The sequence below is a fragment of the Mercenaria mercenaria genome, chromosome 17 (assembly GCF_021730395.1).
Source record: "Mercenaria mercenaria strain notata chromosome 17, MADL_Memer_1, whole genome shotgun sequence".
In the NCBI taxonomy this organism is placed as follows: Eukaryota; Metazoa; Mollusca; class Bivalvia; order Venerida; family Veneridae; genus Mercenaria; species Mercenaria mercenaria.
Window position 1 is genome coordinate 38,235,308 of NC_069377.1, and position 18,904 is coordinate 38,254,211.

General features: G+C 32.7%; 1 protein-coding gene across 2 annotated transcripts in view; it reads right to left on the minus strand.

The window, feature by feature from the left end:
* The window catches only part of LOC123534117 (uncharacterized), a 310,888-nt gene extending 295,646 nt beyond the window's left edge, over nucleotides 1-15,242 (minus strand). Inside the window, exons 1-5 of one of the 2 annotated variants that reach the window (XM_053527981.1) lie at nucleotides 14,928-15,242; nucleotides 12,509-12,622; nucleotides 11,819-12,033; nucleotides 8,922-9,162; nucleotides 8,222-8,760 (exon numbers count right to left, since the gene is read on the minus strand). In XM_053527981.1, coding sequence (XP_053383956.1) covers nucleotides 8,554-8,760; nucleotides 8,922-9,162; nucleotides 11,819-12,033; nucleotides 12,509-12,622; nucleotides 14,928-15,215 — 1,065 coding nt within the window. In that variant the 5' untranslated portion in view covers nucleotides 15,216-15,242 and the 3' untranslated portion in view covers nucleotides 8,222-8,553. Of the gene's footprint in view, nucleotides 1-8,221; nucleotides 8,761-8,921; nucleotides 9,163-11,818; nucleotides 12,034-12,508; nucleotides 12,623-14,927 lie in introns of those variants that run through there. The other variant, XR_008368006.1, reaches the window with a different exon arrangement.
* Nucleotides 15,243-18,904: the final 3,662 nt, after the last annotated feature.

Sequence of the window (18,904 nt, forward strand, 5' to 3'; positions counted from 1 at the left end):
AAGCGCTTTTTTAATTTAATAAAGGGCCCAATTTATTAAATTTTATACCACCCCAATTTATAAAAATTTTTTGCAAAAAAAACCCTTATTTTTTTTCTCAATAAAAAAACCCAAAAGAAATTTAAAAACACGACCCAATTCATTTTCCTATTTTCAAAAAAAGGGCCCAAAAAAGCATTTAAAATTATTATACAACAAATCACTGTTCTGACGTCGAATTATTACGTCATGGCTTTTTCAACCGGCATAAGCGGCGCGCTGGAAAAAAAAAACCGATTAAAAATTGGGCAAATATTCAATAATGTCGTAAAGGTTTGGTACTTAAAAACCCTTGGAAAACAGGGTTGAATCGAAAAAATACCCAAAATTAAGTGATTTGCTCTTAAATTAAATCATTTTTTGTGTTCAGATGGTATTATTTTATCATCGGGCGGGGCCCCTGTGATATAATTCTTCGATTGAACTCCAAACAATGATTTATTCAAGGGAAAAAATCACTGGGGGGAAAATATATTTTTTTCTTAATTAGATAAAACCATAAATAATTTTTTTTAATGCTGAAGAGACCAGCAAGAAAAGTCGTGATTGTTCAGCAATTTTTACAATTTTTTGTTATGTTAAAAATCTTTGCCTGAAAAAACTTTTAAATTTAAATCACTGTTTTTTTTTTTTCAGATTTTTGTAATTGTCAAAAAATTGCGGTATTACACATTCTAAAAATGGCTCAATTTGATTTCCGGGTAAAAAAGAAGGAAATCAAGTCTATATTTCTGCGATAAAACCAAGGTTGACGCCCCGGGACGGGGTTAAGAGAGGCTTTATGATTTTCAAATTGCCGCATGACGTTCGATACATTACTCCTCACTTTAAACAAAAAGTCCAGTATGATATCTTTTAAAAATTTTTTCCAAGGGCCCTTGTCAGAATAAAAAACGTCAATTTCCTTTTTGTTTTTTATGTTAATTTCCCCCGGGGTTATCGTTCAGTTTGCTTCAGTATTTTACCTGGGGGCTAATCCCAGTAAATCAGCAAAAAAACAACTCAAAGGGACTTGACTTTTTTGTTTTTTATATCATTTTTAATTTAAAATCTTTTTCCAAATTTAAATAAAACCAACTTTGATTTGGAAAAAAAATGTTTTTAAAATTTGGAACAGGAAAAATTATTGAAAAATACTTTTAGTTAAAAATTGTTAAGGAGAGGACAATTGAAATTTAAATTTAGCTTTCTGTCCTTTTCCCTAAAGATTGTATTTTTAAATATTTCATGCTTTTGGAAAAGAAAAATATGTTTAGATAATTTTAATACTTGGAATTCTCTCCATAATTAAATTGGTTTTTGAAAATTTTTTTAGAAAACAAAGAAACACACGGGGATTTTGGGAATTAAAAATTTTGCTGAGGGGTTTAAAAATTTAAGTTTACCAATAGGGAAAGGAAAGCACTTTTACACCCAAGATCTCCAGCCGGGATAAAGTAAAAGACTATATGTTTTCCCGGGAGATTTCTGAGTATTCAAGTATATGCAAAAATTTGCTGAAAATCCCGATAGAAAACCGTTTCTGGACTTTTAAAAATGACTTGTTTCATTTTAAGGGTCCCAGCAATAAAGTAAGTCCCCTAGGGAAAACCCTTAGAATGTTTATTCAGAAATTTTCAGTCAGGGGTTTTAAAGAGAAGCATGCATGGTTTTCCAACCCTTTGTTTTTTTTAAAACCCCAAAAGGGGAAAATTTTAGACAGTAATGTCCCAGCTGTTTGGGTTTTCAAGAAGGGAAAGTAAAAGAACCCAAAACTTCACTTAAACATATGTTTTCAAAAAAAAATGTTTAAAAACTTTTAAAAAAAATGCTGCTTGTTTTTAAATTCATTGCATTCAAAAAAAGGATAATGAAATTTTGGTACAATTGTAAAAACCAAAGGGGCAAAAAAAAGAAGAAGTGATGATGATGAATTGTTAATGATTGAAGCTTTAGACATATAAGGGTTTCAGCTTTAAAGAGGGGAGGTTTTTCAAAGGTTTAAAAATTTTTTAAAAGATCAATGATAGAGAAAGTTGAGGGTTTTTTAATCTAAGGCAATGGTTTAAAGGGTTAAAAAATTTTACAGTTTTTGTCTGTTTTGGGCAAAAAATAAAAGGAGTTTTGGGATTTTTTATGCCCGGGCCCCTTTTAAAAGAATAGTAGAATGGCAAAAAAGTATTTTCCCTTGGCTGTGTGGGGATTTTGTGTGAGTTGTGCAAGTAATTTTTTTTTCCATTTCAATTAATCATTAAGGAGAATAGTTTAAATTTAAATTTGGTACACGGGTTTTATCATAATGTGTAGGTCAGTTTGATTTCAGATAAAACCCGCCAGTTATGAATTAGTTAGGGCCCTTTTTTGACAAAATTTTTTGGGGCAATTTTTTTTTTGGCACCCTTTTTTTTTAAAAAAAAATTTTTTTTTTTTTTCCCAAAATAATTTTAAAAAAAATGTTTTAGTTTGACCTTTATGCCAAAATTATTTGAATTTTTTTTGATTTGCCAAGAGCTAAAAAAAGAAAAATAAAAAAATGTTACTTGCATAAACCCCAGTTTGATTCGGAATTTATTTGAAAGAAATTTTTTCAATATAATTGTTAAAAAGCAAACTTGATGAAAGCCCGGTGCAGGGACGGGTTGGATTTTTTTTTTTTAAATCTGAAAAAAGGTAAAAAAAATTAAATTTTTGGGGAAAGAATAAAAAAGCCATCTTAAAAAAGGGCTATCAAAAATGAGCCCAACATTCAAAACATGTCTAAATTAAAAAATTCAGAAATATAAACCTCTGTTTTTTATACTAGTTTTCAAAGTTATTTGGGGGGAAAAAAAAATTTTTTTTTTTTTGGGGGACCCCGCCCAAAACCCCCCAAAAATTTTTTGGCCCGACCCAAAATTTTTTTTTTGGGCCTTGGAGAATGTTTTTTTAAACTTTTTAAAAAAAAATTGAAAAACTGCACTTTTTATGTTTTTTAAACAAGGGAAAGTAATGTTTAAAAATAACTTAGTAGTGTCTTAAAAAATTAATCCCTTGTTTTGTGTTTTTTTTTTGGAAAAAAAAATAAATTTCGAAAAGTGTCCCTTAATAAAAAAAAATTCAAAAAAAAAAAAAAAAATTTTCCCGGGACCTACCTCCCCTAATTTTTTTTAAGTTTGTTCCCGGAAACAAAAAATTTTTTTTTGGGCCTTAGAAAATGTTTTTTTAAAGGGAATTTTGGTACTGTAAAACCCCAGTTAATGGTGAAAAAAGATTATTGATTTCCTCGGGTTTTTTGGGAAACTTAGTTTTTACATATCTGCGTTTTTTAAAACACGTATAATTACATAAAAACAAAGTTTAAAGGATAACTGATGTGATTTTTATTTTTATTTATGCTAACTAAATAAAAATACTGGGGTTTTTTTAAATTTCATTGGGGACTTTAATCCATTTTCCTCACTGCTTTTGCCGATCTACTTTTACATTGTGAAAGTTTTTTTAAATTATTTGTTTATAGCAGGATGAAAATTTGTATTCGAAATTGCTATTTTATAGCATATTTTTTAAATTTAATTTTTTTTATTTTATGAAAATTTCAAAGCGGGAATGGAGAAAGGGAAATTAAAAAAAATGGAATTTTATTTTGGGTGTGCATCTTTTAACTTCCCCAACACGTCTTACGTCATGTTCGTTTAAGCATATTTTTCCCCTGCGTGTCAAATTTTTTTTGGGTTAAAATGTCTAAATTTAATCAAGCATAAGATAAAAGAAAATTTATTTGTTTTTTGTGAAAAATAGAATTTTCTACCTCAAAGTGAGAAAAAATTTTTAAAATTTTTATCGTGGATGGCTCATGAAAAAAAATTTATATTTTTTAGTTCTCAGTGAGAAATTTTTTTTTTCTATATTCACCCCAAAACAAATAAATATCCCCTTTGCGTCAAAATTTTTGCAACCCGATTTAAAGTTCAGGATATAATGTTCCCAAAGAGTAATCGTAGTGGGCGTTTTTGCATATACTGTGATATTTTTATAAATTTTTTTAATGTTTGGGGGGTTGAATTTTTTTTAATGCTTTTTTCAAATTTTACTTCCATGTAATTATTCAATATTTTGATACTTTAAATTTATTAGTAAAAATGTCATACAATGTACATTATATGACCCAGTTTTTGATAAAAAAATCCATTCATTCTTTAGGGTTTAATTTAAAAACGTGAAATTGTTAAAAAGTAGTAGTAAAATTTTTTACAAAAAAGTTAAGGGAATATAATTTTTTTGTTGTAAGTTATTGCTCTTTTATGAAAGAAAACTATTTTTAAAATTATTTTTAAAATTTATTTTAGTACACCCAAAAAATTTTAATTAGGGGAAAAAAGTTTTAAAAAGTTTATCAATTTTAGTCATGGGGTTAAAATGCCCGTAAAAAATATGATATTTTTGAGCTGAAATTTAAAATATTGTCAGTCCACTTATTAGGATGCATTTTAAAATGAACTTCTCTTACATCATGTATGTTTAGGGAAAACAAAATAATTTTAAAATGTTGGAAAACAGGTAAAATTCAGAGCTTTTTTTATTTTCGCATTTTTGCGGGGGTTTTTGAAAATTTAGCCAAAAATTTTAGTTTCAGCTGTTTTAAATGATGGGAAAATACTTTTATGCCTTTACTGCCCTTTTCGGAATGGGAAATCTTATATATATTCATGGGTTTGAACCCGATGTTTAAAAAAAAGGATATGAAGTTTTAATTTGGTTCAAAACTAGTTTTGGGACTTTTTTTCAGATATTTTCAAAAAAAACTCTTAGACAGACCTGTTCGAAGTTCTGTGATCCAAAAACTTTTTAAAAAATTCCATTTTCAGAAATTAAAAAAAATTTTGGGGCATTTCCCCCAAAAATTTGGATTTGATCCCTAGGAAATGGGTTAACTTTTATTTGTTGTATCTGTTTTCCCTTTATAATCAGTGGGAAAACAAATTTACTTTACATGTCTTGAGCAATTATCAAATCAGTAGTGTTTGTCTTGGTCTGTGCGCAAATTTTAAAAATTTAAATGATTCAAAAAAGCTCCTGCGACAACTTTGAGGGGGGCAAAAATTCTTTTTATTTCCCTTTTTTAAGTGTGTTTTGCTTTGTTTAAAAGCTTTAAAATAGAGGCAGCTTTTCCCTTTGGCTCCATCCCCTCCACATCTGCCCAAACTTTGAAAAAGGGTGCAACATCTTTTTAAGAGACATGTTACTATCGAGGACAAAAATAAAATTTAAATTTTTTCAATCAGTTATCAGCGAAAAATTTTTAAAATTTAAAAACTTGTGTTTTTTTTTCAGGGTAATTTTAATTTTTTAATCCCCCGCCAAAAGTTTGGGGGGGGTTTTTTATTGGAATGTTTTTTGTTTTCCCTCCTTCCGTTTTTTCCGTAAAACTTTCGTGTCCGCTCCATTTTTCCTAAACCCTTGAAAAGGTTTTTTATGAAACTTGGGTTTAAATGATCAAACCCCAAACAAGGGGCGTTTGTGCAGAATTTATGAGTCAAACCCTGTCCCGTTCAAAGGGCAAAAGGGCACAGTAAAAAATCAAGGGGGTTTTCCCCTTTTACTAACCCTAGCAGTGGCAGGGGGTTTAGCTGTCTTTCGACCCCCTTGTTAATCTACAAATGTAAAATTTTATCAAAGTCCAAAAAAATTTTGAAATACCTTTTAAAAAATTTTGTATTTAATTGAATACTTTAAAAAAACCCCACGAAAAGTATTTGATTTTAAATTAAAAATATCTAATTCATTTAAATGGAAATCAAATTGAGCCATGTTAGAATTTATTTATTTCATTTCACAGGTGTATAAGCTTTAAACTTTTTTAAAGTTCTGTATTTCCGGAAAATGTAGTACTACATATACATATATAGAATTAGAACATTTAACTGGCCCCGATTTGATTTCAAGTTAAACAAAGAAGGGGAAACAAGGTCTTTATTTCTGCAATAAACAATAATTGAAGAGTGGGCCCGTAAGAGAGTTTTTGACGTTTAAAAAAGCCTTATGCCCTCCAATACATTTTTTCTTGGTAAAAAAAGTCCATTCGATAATTACTAAAAAATTCAATGAGTATGTCAGGGGTGAAAGCAATCAGTTAAAGCCTTCTTGGATTTATTATCTATTTATTAAAGGTTTCGTTCAGAAGTTAAAATGTTTTGGGACCTAAAGGTTTTAGTCCTACGCTTTAACTGGGGCCGTGGGAAAAACTGCGATAAAACCCCCTTTAATGCCAGATTATTTGTTATTTAAAAAGAGCTGTCCCTTAAAACAGCCAAACTCGCTTTCGAAAAAATTGTTTACAGAAAGCGGAAATTATTTCCCCAAAATTTTTGAAATATCAAAAGAGTTTTAAGTTAGAAAGGGACAAAAATTTTAAACCAAAAAAATTTTCAGAGTTATGGGACTTTTGGGGCTATTTAACTGTTTTATAACCCGAAGAAAAGTTAAGTTTAAAATTTAATATCTGCATTAGTTTTGGGGGGTAGTAAAATTGCATGTTTAAAAATTTAACCAGGGAAATTTTTAAGTCCAAAAGGGGGGAATTTATTTACTCAAAATACTGTTAAGAGTTATGGAACTTGACCCAATGAGGTTTGGTTTAAATTTAAAACCCAGAAAAAAAAAAAAATAAATAGGTTTCAAAAAACTATATGCCTTTTTGGGAAAAAGCTGTATGTATTGCACGCAAAACTTTAAACCCGGATTTTCTAAGTCCCCAAAAGGGGGGATAAATTTTCCCAAAATACATGTCAGGGGTTATTTGGGGCCTTTGGGGCTATCAATAGTTTTATAACCCGAAGGGCACATGTGAAGTTTTTTAAATTTTAAAATCTGTAGTAGTTTTGGAGATAGTTACTTGCATGTAAAACTTTTAAACCCGGATTTTTTAAGTCCAAAAAAGGGGGGATTAAATTTTCCCAAAAAAACAGTCAGGTTATGGGGGCTTGACCAGGAGGTAGGTAAATTTATTGCCCCCAAAAAAAAAAAAATTTAAATTTTAAAAACTATATGCCTTTTAGTAATAGCGGGATGTTCTTGCACGCAAAACTTTAACCCCGAATTTTTTTTAAGTCCCAAATGGGGGAAAAATTTGGCCCAAAATTTCATGTCAGGTTTTTGGGGGGGTTGACCCCGTTAGGGGAGGTAATTGATTAAAAAAAAAGAAAAAAAAAAATTTCAAAACTATATGGCCTTTTTTGTAATAAACTGTAAAAGTATTTCAAAGCAAAACTTTAACCCGAATTTTTTTAAGCCAAAAGGGGGCATAAATTTTTCCAAAAAAGAAGGTCAGAGTTATTTGGGGGCTTTTTGCTATCAACAGTTTTTTAACCCTGAAGGCACATGTGAAGTTTCAATTCAATATCTACTTAGTTTTGGAGATAGTAACTTGCATGGGAAAAAATTTAACCCGAATTTTCTAAGTCCAAAAGGGGGCATAATTTGCTCAAAATACATGTTAGAGTTTTTGGAAAATTGGGCCCAGTGAGGTTGGGGAAAATTTACCCGGAAAAAAAAAATAAAATTTAAATTTCAAAAATTATATGCCTTTAAATGATAGCTGTAAGTACTTGCCCCTGCAAAAATTAACCCAAAGGGGTAGCCGACGCCCACGGGCCCGGGGGGTTTTTAAAAGGGTAGATATTTTCGAAAAAGGGCGAGCTAAAAAAAGATTTAGTTACTTGCAAACCCGTGATTTTTACATAAAGTTTTCCGGGAAAAAAATTTTATTCTTTAATTTTATAATGTATTTTAAATTGAAATTTTTTGAATTTTATAAAACCGTTTTTACAGTTAAAGTTATTTTATGAATTTCACAAAAAATGTTTATCATGTTATTTTTTTGTACAAAAGGGATTTTCATGGGCAATTGTTTTTAAAAATTGTTAAATTTAGCTTGTATTAAAATTTTTTCTTTTATAAAAAAGATATTGTGATTTTCAGTGTAATATTTGATGTATTGTTTGAATGAAAACAAAATTGTCCAATTTTTAAAGGGGCTAATTTTACTTTCCATTGCAAAGTGTTTAAAAAATATATGTCACTTTCATAATGACAGTGATCATTGTTGTTTTATATTGTTTGAGTCCTATATACTTTGTTTGATATTGTTTGAGTCCTATATACTTCGAAAAAGTAAAATTAAATAAAATATCTAAGTAATTCACTTAATTGTTATAATTCAGCTGGAAAATCTATTCAGCTGTACCAGATACAAGTATTGACTAATGAGCCATAGAATATGAACTGATATGTACAGAAAATAAGATATTATATTATTCCAGGCTGCCTGTGAATATCAAGTCATATTGTACAGCCGACAAGCCAACAATTTTATTATCATGTATACTGTAAAATCATTTATTTTGGTAGGCACAACTTTTATTTTGTGTTAATATGAAATTGTGGATTACAAAACTTTGAAGATTAATGTAAACTGTCTATGTTGCTTTGGAGTAAACTTTGTAGAAGAATGCAGTCACAATATCCGTAAAACTTAGAAAGTCACAAAAGCTACTGATTTCACAGTACATGTTTATAGCTATATAAAAAGGCAAAATATATTTGAATGTCCTTACATTCCAGAGTTGATGGGGGTCCAACATGTACAATATTCCTTATGTCTGAAACATCCATCCCCATTCCGTAGGCTTCTGTGGCAACTAAGATTCGTATGGAACTTGCTTGTTTATCAGTAACTGCCATCTCTTCCACAATAGCTGTTTTCATCTGCAGATATTTACAGACATTATTTCATATGTACAACTAGATAAATAACACATTAATATATGAAGAGTCTGCTGATGGTTTAAGAACTGTTTACTGTAAGCAAACATAACATCAGTCACTTAGATAAATTAAAAAAAAATAAATCTGAATTATTCACTTACAGCCTGTGATTGTGGAGAATGGTACTGCTTAACATACTGTGTCCCAAAATTGTATTTAGCACGGTTGTGCAGTATTCCACACCATTTAAGCTGTGTATAGATAACTGTTTTTGGAAAGTTTGTTTCCTCTTGTGTTAGACTTTTGAACAGTGGATCTACACAGGAGAATACAGACTCCTCTGCACTGTATTCACCGCCACTTGAAGGGGGTCTCTTTTTCACTTCGAGGAATACATTTGTTCTGTTCAAAAGAAAAACACATATGAGCAGTGAATCAGAAAATCTGTGAAATGGGAACTTCGAACCAAATAATAGTATAATGTTTTTTACCAAATTGTTAACTGTTGCCATTCCCTGTTCTACGGGATTGAAACAATAACACTGAATCATAAAATAAGTCAACAAGGTAGACAAAATGAATAAATAATGAAAATACTTGTTCCCAATTGTAAAATATCCTATGAAATGTATTGCCTACAGATCATATGTACTTTATTCAGGTAAAGGTACACAACCATTAATACCTTTTTAGCATATTTTTAAAGATACTAGAACTTACACTTGTGTGACAAATAGGAGTGTTGAATTATACCCCCTGAATATGGCTTTGTTCCAGAACTAAGCCAATGTCAGAGAACTTTCTTGACCTTTTGAACATGAAGTCAAATGGGGTCATCTGCTGGTCATGACTTAAATCCCTATTTAGTTTTATGAACCTAGGCCGAGGCATTCTGAAGTTACCAAAAACCCTTTAAATATTCTGTGTCATTGTGAAATTCACCTATGACCTACTGACATCAAAATCAGTAGGGGCTATGTGCTGGTCATGACTAGTGTTCATGATTCTACCCTTCTCCAGTTATCATCTAGAAACCATTCAGCTGTTTCGGGTAACTGTGAGCCTTTCATGAGTTAATGTTCGGAAACCATGAAAATCACCGATTGACAGACTGACAAGCTCACTCCTATATACACCACAACTCCCAACTTTGTTTGTTGGGGGTATAATTATACAATACAGTCATGAAAGTAAATCAAAGTCTAAGTCGAACCTCAAAATCAATAGGGGTCATCTGCTCTAGCAAGTCCAGTGTTCAAAGACCCAACAGTTTTCAAGTTATTCTTGAAAACGGTTCAAATGTTCCTGGTCACAGTGACCTTGACCTTTGACCTTCTATCTTCAAAATCAATTGGGGTCATGTGTGGGTCATGGCCAACCTTTCTATACTTTCATTAGTTATTGTCCGGAAACCATGAAAACCAACAGACTGACATACAGGCTGATCGACAACTTCACTCCTATATATCCCCTCTTACTTTGTTTTTGGGGGTATAAAACATTCAAAGACCTAAGCCTGGTCTTCCAGACTAATATCTGTAAGAAGTATCAAATTCAAGCATTTCTGAAGGCGTGCACAACTACATATAAATTATATCAAGCATTTCTGGATGTGTGCACAACTACATAATTACATCTGACAGACAAATAACATATGCTGCATAAATCTTATCGAAATTCCAGGAGTAATCTCACTAAATAGGAATAATACAGCTGAGAAGGAATTATCGTAATAAAAACACATCATAAAAATATTAGGTTGAATATTTCTTAATTAGAAAAAATCCTGAAATCCCATCTAAAGATGATGACTTTAATGGAGAATAAATGCTCCTAACTGAAACAAGAGCTGTCCCAGGAGACAGTGCGCTCGACTATTTCGATGCTGGATTATAAGTGAAACTGGGACAACTGAGGGAACTGGAGCTGTCACTGGAGTGTTTATTAACTCCAATGGTGGACTAAGATATTGCACAATAGCCTGAGTCTGTGTCAAAAATATTAAGTAATAAGAGTGCTAAAGATAAAGTGTACCAAAACACTATACACATGTAAGTATAGTCTAAGCATAAAGGGGGCATAATTCATAATGCTGGTGCAAGAGTTATGCATCTTGTGTCATATATGTGTGGTGATGATGTGGAAAAACTACTTCAAATTTAAATCAAATGTGTTTTATAATAACTGAGATATAGTAAAATTGCATCAAAATTAACCTTTAGTTCTAGGTAAAAGGGGCATAGTTCATGAAAAATTGGTGCCAGACTTATGCTCCTTGTGTAGTATGATGTGGGTGATGATGTTAAACAACTATTATAAGTTTGAATCAGATCCATTCAGTAATAACAGAGAAAGAGTCAAAGCGCATCAAAAGTTTAACCTGAAATTCTAAGTAAAAACGGGGGAATAATTAATGAAAAATTGGTGCCAGAGTTATATGGCACCAATGGTGTCATATGGTGACGGTGATGATGTTGAACAACTTTTTGCAGTCTAAATCAAAATTTCCATTCAGTAAAAACAGAGACAGAGTGAAAGTGCATCAAAACTTTAACCTGAAATTCTAAGTAAAAAGGGGGAATAATTCATGAAAAATTTGTGCCAGAGTTCTGCATCTTGTGTCATATGATGTGGGTGATGGATGTTGAAAAACTATTTTAAGTTGGAATCAAATCCATTCGGAAATAACAGAGATAGAGTGAGAGTGCATCAAAACTTTAACCTTAAATCTAAGTAAAATGGGGGATAAATCATGAAATATTGGTGCCAGAGTTATGGCCTTTATGTCAGATGATGTGGGTGATGATGAGGAATAAACTATTTCAAGTCTGAATCAAATCCATCTAGTAATTACAGAGAAAAGTTGAAAATGGAAAAAGTGTAGAAAAAACTTAACCAGGTGGGGACGCAAAAAGGACGCATACGCCGGGTCGAGTAGGATAGCTCTCCTTATACTTCGTATAGTCGAGCTAAAAAGAATTTGATTTAATTTATTAATCAAAATACTGCTATTGCTAGAACAACAGGTTTTTTTCGTCAGTATTGTATAAATACAAACCTGTCTGGTGACGCTGAAATAACCTTTGTGTCATGCATATGTAGACTGGAAATTATTTCCTCTTGGCCTTTTAATGTTGCTGTTGCAGTCAGCGCCAAAACTTTTACATTGGGCACAACAGCTCTCAGCATCCCAAGCTTTTTATATGCCGGTCTGAATTCTGATGCACCCCATGACAGGATACAGTGGGCTTCATCCACAACCATGTTTGTTATCTACATGAAAATACACATTTAACAATACATGTATTCATCTTTATGCAGAAATATTCATTCACTGAGCACTAAATTGAAAGACTTAAAAGTATCCTTTTATTTGGAAAATTACAGTACTACAGGGAAGGATCAGTACTTACAGTCATATTTTTATTGCTCAAACAGAAGATAATTAATTAAACAGGGTACCCTTTAATGAAACTCATCATCATGTCCCAGCAAGGTACTCATTTAATGTATGTTTTTTACTTAATACCAATAACGATAACAACATTGAGTTTGAATGTATTTTGAAGCTGACAGAAATAAAAAATGAAAATGAGGATAAAAAAAATCATTCAATCATCTAATTTTCATACAGCTATTGTCAAATAGGTGAAACATATGACATATCAACATTTCCAACATCTTTTATTAGGAGTTTCTGTTACATGCATTTGTAATGTTTAACGAGACAAGTTTAAATGTGTAATACTCTATTTGCCAATGGGTGTGACATCAGCAGTCTCTTCACTTCAGGCTTTATTAGCTGTTCAGGATGTGACAAAATATACTTAAAGTTGCCAGCCTTCAGCCGCTCTACATCTTTCTGAAACATAAAGTCAAATCCCTGTAATAGTACAAAGCTGTCCATAAAGACAGCGCACTCGACTTTTCTCAGTGCTTTACTCTTAATTTAAATTAGAGCTTTGCAAGTTAAAAAGATCCAATTTAAAAAGGGACATAACTCTGTCAAAATTCAATAAGAATAATGAGGATTATTTTGGAGTAGACTTTGATAATAAATAACTGTTTTCAATTTTCAAGTCAAAAACTTTGAAAGTAACAGAAATATATGTTCCCAATGGCATTAAAAGCTGGGAGTGGAAACTGTGTTTTTCTTGCATTTTATTCCCCCCCCCCCCTCCCCACCACTAAGAGATGTATATAACAACTGTCTTTCAAGACAAAACTCACTGGGGGTGCAATGTATCAGTCTGGGTGGGGGGACCCATTTGGAGGTTTATGGGAACACTGACAATAATTTTCGAGTTTAGGCAGTTGATTTTTTCTTTTTTGGAGAATCACATACATCAAAGAAAAACATTTACTCTTTCTAGCATAAATTAATAGAACAATTAAAATATATTCTATGCTTTATTTCATAAGAAAAAAGCACTGAAACAGCTAATCCCTGGTCAGACTTGAACTGACATCACCCTCTATGACAGAGTTTCCCCTGAACAAGAGGTTGTACTTTCATTGTACTACAGGGATGGATACTTCTAAAGTGCTTCTTAGGTATGATTCATTTTAAGGCATCGCCACAGTCACAACTCAGTATCAGTTCATATTTTCAGGCCGAGTATTTTTCTCTTGAAAATTGCACTAAAGCCTTAACAGCTGGTCAAATTATCATCAACATAAGAAGCATATGATGATTTATAGTACATATGCCGCTTGTAAAATATTTGAGTCTCGTTTAGACTGAATAAATTTACCCCAAAATATTGAAATTTTATGTGCAGTAGAACTCCAATATAAAAAATATTACAAAGACAAAATTTAGTTAATTTCATAGTACAATATGTATACTGCAAATTCCTACGGAGTTTTGTTGAAATTGTTCCTGGTTATTGCATTAGACACAAAAAGACAACCCCATGTAAATTTAATTTAAAATGTTGTTTGTACATGCATTACTGACCACAGGTAGCCAGGTAAACCTATACATAATCCTATAATATCACCTGTTCATATACATGTAAATTATGTGTGAACAGATAACACAAATTGGATAAATTGATGGTGTTGGGATTTTTGTGTATAATTCAGTAATCAGGTAAAATTTCAAAATAATTTCTGAAGACTTTATTCTTCATGGTCTGCTTTACAATTGGCTGTAATTATCTTTGAAATGTATTGAATATATATTGAGTTTGACTGCAGATAAAATTGCAAAATTTTGTCATAAAAAATATTGAATAAAGGCATAATACAGGTAGTGAAATGCACATCCTTCTACTTGCATATGTTCACATAGATATTTAAAACATAATTATGACAAATTTATTGACTTTACAGTTACCACTTAGTCATCTTTCATTTTTATGAAAATTTGCATGTAAAATTTTGAGTCAAATGGCTGCCACTGTAGGCGATGCCTTAACCAGGTGTTCAAAAACGCAAAGCAAGATAATTTGTTTATTTTGGGATTAAAACCGTTTTTAAACTGTATTCCAGTTATGTAATGGTGTGTCAGTATTAATGTAATGGTGAGAAGTTAGGCCAACAGGTGTTCCTGGATTCTGTACCAGCAAAAGCCTAAAATTTCTCTACAAGTAACTGCCCATAAACCCAAATGAATTCAATCACATTTTTCTTAACAGTTTCAAAAAGGATAAATGTCAAAACTTATGGCTATTGAGTGTAAAAAGTTAGATCTATCTAAAAAATTTCAAGCATAACTGATATAGATTTTTTGTGTAACAGTGGCAGTTATAAAATGTATACATGTGAGGGGTTTGACATAAATGGTAGATATAAATAGTTAAATAAGCAAGCTGCATATGTAAAGTACTTTCAGTTAGTTGCATAAACAGATCAAATTGTTAGTCCAACAAGTTTATAAGATCTTAGGAAATACCAGGATATTTTTTCATATGGGCAATATCCACATACACTCGTGTCAAACACTCAAAAGACCAAAATAGTTGAAGCAATATCCGATGGAATTTTCATCGCTACTGATGCTTTATATGCTAAAAGTTTAAATGCCAAATTAGTCTAAATAATGAGACCTCGGCCAGACCGATTTTACGTTTTGATATTTTATTTTGTCTACCAAGAAAGAGGATATCGACCAGTAAAATAAAACGATATTCACTGACTCTAATCAAATTATGTATGCATACCATCGTGTCAGAATCTCCAGTTGACATTTTCCGAATAAACTCCTCTGTTAAAGTAATAGAAGACTGAAATTGGCTATTTTGTTGCTGCATAATGCCATTCAGCGCTTCTACGACAATAACACATCTGTCATCTGATGACAGGGCTATGCCCTCTATTATCTTTGTTTTACCAAAGCCTGTCGGAAGTACGCATAAAACATCATGCTTCTCCGACAGCCGAATAGCCTCTAACTGCTGCGCTTTTAGTTTGACATTGAGACGCGCCTCAATAGTTTCTACGGACGCCATGTTTGTTTACAGTCGCAAGTACCTGCAACTTCCGATGACCTTCACCTTAAAGATTACCTCATACCGGTCGTTTATGGAACGTAGAGAGTAAACACGGGCACCAGTCTAATTAAGCCCTTTTGCAGTTGGACGCTACGCTTTCCACTTGAGTATATATATATGCATATGTTGAACCAGTGCATGTGAATGTGTAGTACAATTCGGGCGTGTATATAAAGCAGCATCGAAACTAATCTTATTGGGGCAGTGGACTTGCTGTGGCATGTGTGCGCTCGTTTGTACTGCTAGGCGGTTTGCCGTAATTGGTCTGGTATATTGTGGTGGTGATTTAGTTTGTATAAATTCTCTCTCTCTATATATATTCCCAATATATATGTAAATTTAAATTTATATATACTATATTATATTATATATATATACTTATCTACATATATTTTGGGGCTTTCTATTCTTTAATTCTATTGTTTAAAAAGATATATATATATATATATAAATACAAGAGCATTTTTGTGTTTTACCTTACATGCCTTCTGTTGCATTTGCGTATGTTAGGCTTTCCCCTGACGGGGATAACTTTTATTTACACTGTCAATGGTAGGGGTAGGAGTGAGGTTAGGTGCACCATAAACCGGTTATATGTTGGGCCTTTCTCCAGATACACAGGCAGACATTATTACTGCATTTAATAGTACACCACGCTATCTAGATGATACACTTAATATGGATTATCCGTTTTTTGCTCAGTTGGTGGCTACTATTTATCCCCGGGGGCTGCAGTTAAGTAAAACTCGAATACTTCTGCTTCATTTCTAGATTTACATCTCTCTCTTTACGACAATTTTATACATACCAAAATTTATGACAAGAGGGATGATTTTAATTTTAGTATTGTAAATTTCCCCCATTTGGATGGGGATGTACCCCAGGCTAAATCTTATAGGATATATATTTCTCAGTAAATTCGGTTTGCAAGAGTGTGTAGTCATGTTGAGGATTTCAATGAACGTAACCAATGTATTACAAATAAGCTTCTTCAACAGGGCTACCGTTATTATAAATTACGTAAATTCTTTGCTATATATCAAAGCCCGTTTTATGGGGATGTGGTTTACAAACTTCGTAAGATTTTGGGTCATGGCAATTTTCCAGTTGTATTTAGTAAAGTCATTAAACGTTTTATTAAAAGAGGTTATGGCCCAACTGTTTTGAGACACACCGCATGTTTGGTTTTCAGCCCTTTTACAGTTGGACGCTACGCTTTCCTCTTTGATCGTGTCTGACGGAAGTGGTGGAGGACTCTATGATGGGTGATTCTTAAATCCCACCAGGACTGAGCTATTTTGATTTCTGTCTTCTGGCCTGTTTTGTCGGGCCCTTAAGGGTGTTTCTCTTGTTGCTCTATCTTCTGCAAAGGCATTGAGTACATGCGTTTTGGGTTCTTAGGGATTGCATGTATATATATTACAAAAGCATTTTTGTGTTTCACATTACATGCCTTCTGTTGCCTTTGCGTATGTTAGGGTTTCACCTGGCGGGGAAAACTTTTATTTACACTGTCCTGTGACTCTGGAGCATGGTGGGGTTAAGAGTGGGGCTAGGTTCACCATAGACCGGTTTAAGCTCCCCTGTGGTGGTTTTGCCGCTGACTGTTCCAAGGCGATCCTCCACTGTGTTCTTTTATTTGTTTGTTTTGTCCTTGTGTGTTTGCTTTGTGTGTGTGTTGATTGTGTGTGCGTCCGCGTGCTTGGTTTGCGTTTGGGGAGGCTGCGTTTTTAGAACGTGGCTTTCCCTGTTGGATATTCTTCCTTGTTTTTAAGATCCCCAGTGGTTCGTTTTGCCACTGACCGTTCCAAGGCGGTGTCTCACTGTGTTCCTTTATTTGTGTGTTTATGTGTGATGTGTGTGTGTGTTGGTCGTGTGCGCGTCCGCGTTCTGGGTTTACGTTTGGAGAGGCTGCGTTGTTAGAACGTTGCTTTCCCAGTTGGATATTCATCCTTGTTTTTTTTTTGTATTCCTCAAGAAAAATATTTCACCACATGCTACTAAGTACTTGCTACTTAGTAGTATTACCTAGTTAACTGTTCTAGTCATGTGTGTTTTTACCAGTTCTAGTCATTTGTTTTGCTGAACAGTTGAGAGTTCTAGTCATTTGAAGCCAAAGCACTAAAAGCTTACATGTTGACTCGCTGGTTTTTGTGTATTTTTCTTTACTTTTGAGCAGTATTATTTTACAAGCTTTGAGTACCCAGTAAGTACTATAATCTAGTCCGACTGTAATATATTGTTGGCATAAGTTACATAATGTTCATTGATATTTTAGTCTTGAATTTATATGAATTCATGAATAAATATTCCTATTCGTGACCTTGTATTCGTGATACGTATCATATTCGCCCCTTAGTGTATTCGTTACAGCCCTAGTGGAAACGTATGCTACCGTCCACGCCCTCTAGCCCTGGGCTGAGCGGAACTCAACATTAAACATGCTACAAGTACAAAAACAATTTAAAGACATCCGCAGACGAGTTCATACGGCGGTGCACATGGAACCTTCGATGAACACGTGTGTAATTCCATGAAAAGTGGCGTATGGTCCCCAGTTAAAATAATGGTTTAGCTTGGTGGCAAGATATATTTCATCCTTAATAAATTTAGATCTAATGACATTAAAGTATAAGAATAAACCCAATATTGTAAATTAAGTTCTACTCATGTATAGGCTTCCGTATAAATACTATTCTATTCCTTGAAATATGTCTTGTACTCAAAATCGTTGAATTGTTTGCTAAATTGAAATTAAGTGCATTTAACATTATATCTATGAATATTGATGTATCATCATTGACGTAACAAGAAATAGCAAAAAATAAGCTTTCTGTTCATATTCAAGGTTTGGGCATAAATGATACGTTTATTTGACTGAATGTAAGGAAAAAAAGATAATTGGAAAAGTAGGCGTTTCTATCCCAGAGGAAATGTCTGAAACAATAGATATTAATTCAATTATGTGAAAACGCCCTAGCAATCCAATCTCTATTGTCGCGTCCAGTAAAACATAAAACCCGGAAGCAGACATTGTGTGACAATATTAATTGATATTGCCTTGAAATGTCAAAAGTCCTTTCACTTGATAAAAAATATGTCTCTAAATCAGTAAAACCTGAGGGAATTATAATATTAATTGAAATCTGATGACGTTTATAAACTCTGGTCTAGACATGAAATCGTGAAACCATTATTTTTATTAGCATTGCTATTATTAAAAATAATTTTAAATGTTATCATTCATAACGATAAATGCCGGGAAAATGAAACAAAATCCTAATCTTGATCAAAGGATTGATCATTTTTGACTTGGTAGAGATTTTTTCCATCTAAAGGCTCTAACAAATGGTGATAAAAACAAGGACAAATATCGAACATGCAATGCCATGTTCCAAAAACGCAGCCTCCCCAAAATGAAACACACAGCACGCAGACGTGCACACTACAAACACACACTCTCGCATACAAAGCAACATACGAGGACAAAACGAACAAATAAAGGAACACAGTGGGGCACCGCCTTAGAACAGTGGTGGCAAAACCACCACTTGGGAGCTTAAAACGGTTTTTGATGCACCTCACCACATTCTTACCCTCATGATGTTCCAAATTCACAGAACAGTGTAATTAAATATTATTTCCGC